The 6,000-nt window shown below is 32.0% G+C and overlaps 1 protein-coding gene across 1 annotated transcript; it reads left to right on the top strand.

Annotated features, from left to right (window-relative positions):
- Positions 1 to 3,583: 3,583 nt before the first annotated feature.
- Positions 3,584 to 5,409, top strand: LOC125777306 (piggyBac transposable element-derived protein 4-like). Its single transcript, XM_049451746.1, has 3 exons — positions 3,584 to 3,714; positions 3,887 to 5,240; positions 5,317 to 5,409. Exons 2-3 carry the CDS (start codon positions 3,888 to 3,890, stop codon positions 5,407 to 5,409), a joined length of 1,446 nt encoding a protein of 481 aa, XP_049307703.1. The 5' UTR covers positions 3,584 to 3,714; position 3,887.
- Positions 5,410 to 6,000: the final 591 nt, after the last annotated feature.

The following is a 6,000-nucleotide window of genomic DNA, read 5'->3' as shown; positions in this document are numbered from 1 at the left end:
GGTTTGTGCCGAGACCATTCGTAACGTGTTAAGGAAGAATAATTTCAATGGGCGAATAGCCAGAAAAAAACCCTATATTAGTAAAAAGAATAAAATTTCACGGGTAAAATTTTGTAAGGAGTATTTGTTGAAAGACTCTCACTTTTGGAACAAGGTAATTTTGCAAAAACTTGTTAAACTTCATTATTTTTTATCTTATCACTTATTTTATAGGTATTGTTTACTGATGAGAGTAAATTTAACCTACATGGATCAGATGGAAAGAAGTACGTTTGGCGTAAGCCAAATACTGAGTTTTTGCCTAATAACACTCGGGCTACGGTTAAGCATGGGGGAGGTTCGGTAATGGTGTGGGGATGTGTTTCTAGTGCAGGAGTAGGGAACATTCATTTTATAGAGGGTAAAATGAATCGATTCCAGTATTTGGACATTTTGAAACAAAATGTGAAGCAAAGTGCGGATAAATTGAAGATATTGGACAAATTTGCTTTCTATCAGGACAACGATCCAAAGCATACTTCACACGTAGCGAAAATGTGGCTCATTCATAATTGTCCAACACTGTTACAAACACCTGCACAGTCGCCAGATCTTAACATTATTGAGCATGTTTGGGAAGAACTTGCCCGTAAGCTCTATCAATCCACTTTCAACACAATAGAGCAGTTGAAGCAGGGAATCCAACGTGAGTGGAACAACATAACTCCAGAATTTTGCTCCAATCTCGTGCAGTCTATGCCCCGACGTTTAGAAGCAGTAATAAAAGCAAAAGGTTTCGCTTCCAAATATTAAAACTTTTATGTTATATATGAATGTCCAATTATACGTTTGACAAGAATTTTGTTGATTTTGGTTTCTTTTGTAATTAGAAAAAAGTTTTTTAATAAAAGATCATAAGTATTATACATTTTTAAAAGGTCTTTTCAAAATCTACAATACTGCATCAAAACTTTTTGGAAATTTTCTCATTGAAGAGAAATATCGGCATTTGAATAATCTTATACTTAGTGTCCAATTATACGTTTGAGCCACTGTATATATGAAAATTCTTGAAAACATTTCGCAGATTTGCTCTTTGAATTCTGGCGGTGGTGTTATGGCTTGTGTATCGCTAGACACTAAACTATGGCCTATTAATGGAAAAGGTGTAACAATTGATGACGACGATAATGACCGTTGGAAACAAGAGTACTCATTTCCCGGAACTAATATTCTTTCCTGTTTTGTTGTGCCTGCAGCCTTACTGACGTCGAAGAAATAACCAATATTAATAAATATATTTTTTGTAATAAATTCTCTACTAATAAATACCAAAATATCTGATTTTCTCTCTTTGGCAAACGCGTCATATATTTTGTATGCTACAGAGATTTAAGTTAATGAACTCTTACCTCCCAATGTTTACAGAATCACGAAAAAACTTGCACTTACGTATACAGTGCTTTGGAATTGATTGACAAGAAAACGCGAAGCGCATACGTTTTCGTTTTGTAATTATTTCCGGTTTCAAGTGAATACTTTCAATATGTTTCAATAATTGACCTTTTTTCTAGAATGTATGTATTGCAATATGTAAACAAATATCAATATTGCAACAAAATATTTTCAAAATTGTTGAATAAATTAAAAAACTACCTGTTGTTTATTAAAAAATATTGTTGTGCACAGCTTAAACATGGTATAGAGGAGTAGGGAAAGTCCCATTCACCATAGAAAAAGAGCCATTCACAGTACTTAAGCTACCCCTCAAGTGTACTTTTACAACAACAACATCGTGGCCACCTCTGGTGAATAAGGGTGGCGAGAGGTTAAAACGGGTTGTAGAAAGCGAAAATGCTATAATATTAAATTATAAATTTATAGTACTATATTTGTACATTTATAAATACTATTTTCAATTTTTGTTATAAAGTAAAGATTTTAGCTGTTATAACAAAAATTAATTATACCTTCATGATATAGATAAATATGCTATATATTTTTAAGCGCTTTAGTTAACTTATTCATGGACAAAATGGAAATTATATTTGATAATGAGTGGACCATAAGAGATAACCATTGTGAAAAATTTGATATTACGTACCATAACAATTCGTCTGAACAATAAAACACATTTTTTATTGTAAGATAAATCAAGAGATAATTATAATAGCCATGTTTTCTATATTTTAATTATAAATTTTTGTAATCACAAACTACGTACACGTTTTAAATGTCAGAATTTAGCTATACGCCGGCGATCAGGAATTCTACTCGTTCCCAAATGGAGTGTTTGACCATCCTAACAGATTTACTATATTATTTTTTAGTTCTAAGCTAAGTTTTTAAATAAAAATTATTCTTAAAAAATTATTTATTGAATTTGCAATATTTATTTAGTAGTAAAAAGGAGTTTAAATTAGCTTACGCAACACTATTTTGACATGCTCAATAGCAATACTGGCATATTATTTGAAAATATTCAAACGGACGGACGGACGGTCAATCTAAAAGTAAGTTATTTAAGTTTTTAATTAAATTATTACTTTATTATTATAGCAATTCTATCCCGTTCCTGTGCAGGTCGATCGACAGGTTAGTATGCTAGAAGTTTAATTATAGCTAATTACTAATAGAAACTTTTTTACAGAAAGAAAATGCCTCGCAAATGCGTACTAGAGTGTGAAGGCTCGTTACGGCTTCACAAATTTCCTGGGGAGCGAGAAATGTCCATGTAAGTAAAATATTTTATTTTATTTTCTTATTTATATGTATATGTAATCACCAAATGACAATCGACGGTTATGTTATGGTTGTTAAAAAAATAATTGTGCAAATTTTTATTTTATTTCGTGCTGCGTTTTGGACGTAGCAAAATAACTTTTTATGTGTATATATAAGACTAGTGAAATTAAATTTAAATATTGGTTAAAATTGGTTTATCTCTGAGTGCAGAACCTTAAAATGTTGGATATGTGTACTCTTATGTATGTAACTTGAAGTGGTGGATCGAAATCAATGAACCATTCAATTTCAAATTTTTTGATCATACGTTATTTTGCATATTGGGTGTATATATGTATAATAAATAATTCAATACAGTGAAAAATTCATTAACGAATAAAAGTGAACACGATTTTTTTGGGATTGTGAATGTGCATACTTCCTATCACATTTATAATATTATTATATTGATTTATAATATTAAATGAAAGATGGATATGAATGTGTGAACTGCATTCCTCGTATTCCGGGTTTATTATGAATAACACAATAATAATATATTATTGTTTATCACACATCTTGAATAAAAACGACTCTTGTATCTAAAAAAAAGTTTTCTAATTATAATCTATAGTGAAATTGTAGAAAAAATATAAAAATCAGTCATTTCTGCTTAAAAATCGAAAAATTGCTCTAATTTCTACAAAAGCAAACTTTAACCCTTTCACTACCATGGGGATCATGCATCCCAAGAGAAATTTAAAAAATCGTCAAAAATACAATTCAAGCTCAATTTAGATAGGAAAAGGTCCCATTGGTAGTTTACAGTATTTTTCGTTCAATATCAGCTGATTTGGTTTCGTTCAATAACTGTACTGCCTTTTATTGCAATTAACCGACAGCAACCTTCAGTGAATGTGCACGTGTTTGCCTATTTGTAAATGTATAAAAGTGTTTCTGTTTACTAAATTAATTTGAGTGAATAAAATAAGTGTTTTTCAATATAATAAGGTGAGTTCGCAACAAAATGTTGTAAATAAATTCGTTTATTTGGGGTTTTGTCCAGTTGGGATATATGATCCCATTGGAATTGTATAATTCAAATAAGCGGGACACATAATCCCATTGGTATACATTTCCGAAATGGAAATATTCATAGAATTTATATCTTTAAATTTTACAGAATGAATAATAGAAAAAAATCTGCCAGAAATATGAGGGAAGACGACATTTTGGCGATTATCAATTCCAGCGACTCTGACGTAAGTGATTTTAGTGCTTCTGACTCAGAGTATATTCCGGATTCCGAGAACGAAGTAGACGAGTCTCCGAGCGAGGATGATGAAGTAACGGATATTGATAATGCAATAGTGTTATCCAGTGAAAGTTCCAATCTTCCAGTAGTATGGGGAGAACCATCAGTTTTATTTCGTCCTCGCTTTTCTATCACTGAAGACGTTGAGCCCATTCTGTTGGCTCAAATTTCAAGGAATGCAACTGAGTTCGAAGTCTTCAAATGCATTTTTCCAGAATCATTATTTATTTTTATCGCGCAGTGCACAAATGAACGATTGAGCATTCTAAAAAAACAAAAAAGTTATAATATTGCACCAACTGATGCATCAGAAATTAAAATTTTGTTGGGCATTACGCTTATAATGGGTTATAATCAACTTCCAGAGATTTCTGATTACTGGTCCCAAAATGAATCCATGGGAAATGAGTACATAAAAAAGGCGATGTCGCGAACTCGTTTTCAGACCTTAATGTCAAAATTATATTTTAACTTCCCTGAGAAACCTGAAGCAGCATCTAAGCTTTATTATATAGAAGAAGTTACCAATTGTTTGAAATATACGTTTGTCAAAACTCGTACCGATAGTTTGCGTCAAAGCATCGATGAGTCCATGGCAAAATTTAAAGGTCGATCTTCTCTAAAGCAATATCTTCCGATGAAGCCGACTAAACGTGGCATAAAAATTTGGCAAAGGTGTGATTCTAAAACTGGTTATACATATGATTTTAATATTTATGCGGGTAAAGAGGAATGCTCAACATTATCAGGAACTTTAGGGGAGAGAGTCGTTTTTAAATTGTGCAAAACTATTCGAAATCCAGATACTGTGTTGGTTTTTGACCGTTTTTTCACCTCATATAATCTGATGAAAACTTTGCCATTTGCTTGCGTAGGAACATGTATTCAAAATAGAAAGAACTTGCCAACCATTAGTGACCGTTTGAAGAAAGGTGAATGTAAATTTTGCATTAGCGAAACCGGTATAATGGTAGCAAAATGGCAGGACTCACGTGAAGTTATTGTTATGAGTAACTGTCATAGTCCTACAATGTCCGTAGTCTTCAGAAAGCAAAAAGATGGTTCAAGGGTTGTTACTAACTGTCCTAAAGCATTGGCTTTCTATAATGAGAACATGGGAGGAGTTGACATATCTGATCAAAAGGTTAAAACTTATGAACAGAACAGAAAATCAAGCAAATGGTGGCGTAAAGTATTTTTCAAGCTTCTCATGACATCTATTGTAAATGCCCATATTGTTTATCAGGAAAATATCCACAAAAAGTTTCAACTGAAACATTTTATTGTTCCACTCGCAGAACAGCTCATTGCGCAAGGAAGAGTTGGGACAAAAGTCAAAAGGACATCTACAACAAAAGGACCCAGGTCAAAAAGAGCAAAAAAAATGTTAAACGTGGGAGATCATATGCCAGTAAAAGATGATCGCCGCAGACGCTGTGTTTTATGCACCTCAATAAAAAAAGTAAAACGCACGTATTACATTTGTTCAATGTGCAAAGAGCCCTTATGCTTCGAATGTTTTGGCATGTTCCATAAATAAATAAAACTTAAATTGAGTTACAAATAAAAACTAAATTTTATTATTCTCAAAAAATTATACCAATTGGATATATAGTCCCAATTAATACCGTGTAAATATACCAGTGGGACATATTATCCCAGGACATATCTTCCTTCTGAAGGATACGAAAAAAAAAATTGTCTTATTTTTCTCTTTTAGAAGATTATATCCATCCGAAAAAACGACCTAAATTTTTTTAACATCGCTGCGTATAGTACGGTAGTGAAAGGGTTAACTGGAAAAAAAATTTTTTTCCTTATTTTTGACATAGGAGAAACTAAAATTTACCATGTAGATGTCAGACCCAAAAATCGTGTTGACCGGTGTAATATAATGCAACTATGAGTAATAGATATAATATACAACTGCTGTGGTCAAATATTAATTAATATATTGTAACTATGTATATTTGATTTCATAA

The sequence above is a fragment of the Bactrocera dorsalis genome, chromosome 3 (assembly GCF_023373825.1).
Source record: "Bactrocera dorsalis isolate Fly_Bdor chromosome 3, ASM2337382v1, whole genome shotgun sequence".
In the NCBI taxonomy this organism is placed as follows: Eukaryota; Metazoa; Arthropoda; class Insecta; order Diptera; family Tephritidae; genus Bactrocera; species Bactrocera dorsalis.
The sequence above is the reverse complement of the archived record's forward strand: the minus strand, read 5'-3'. Positions and strand labels throughout refer to the sequence as shown.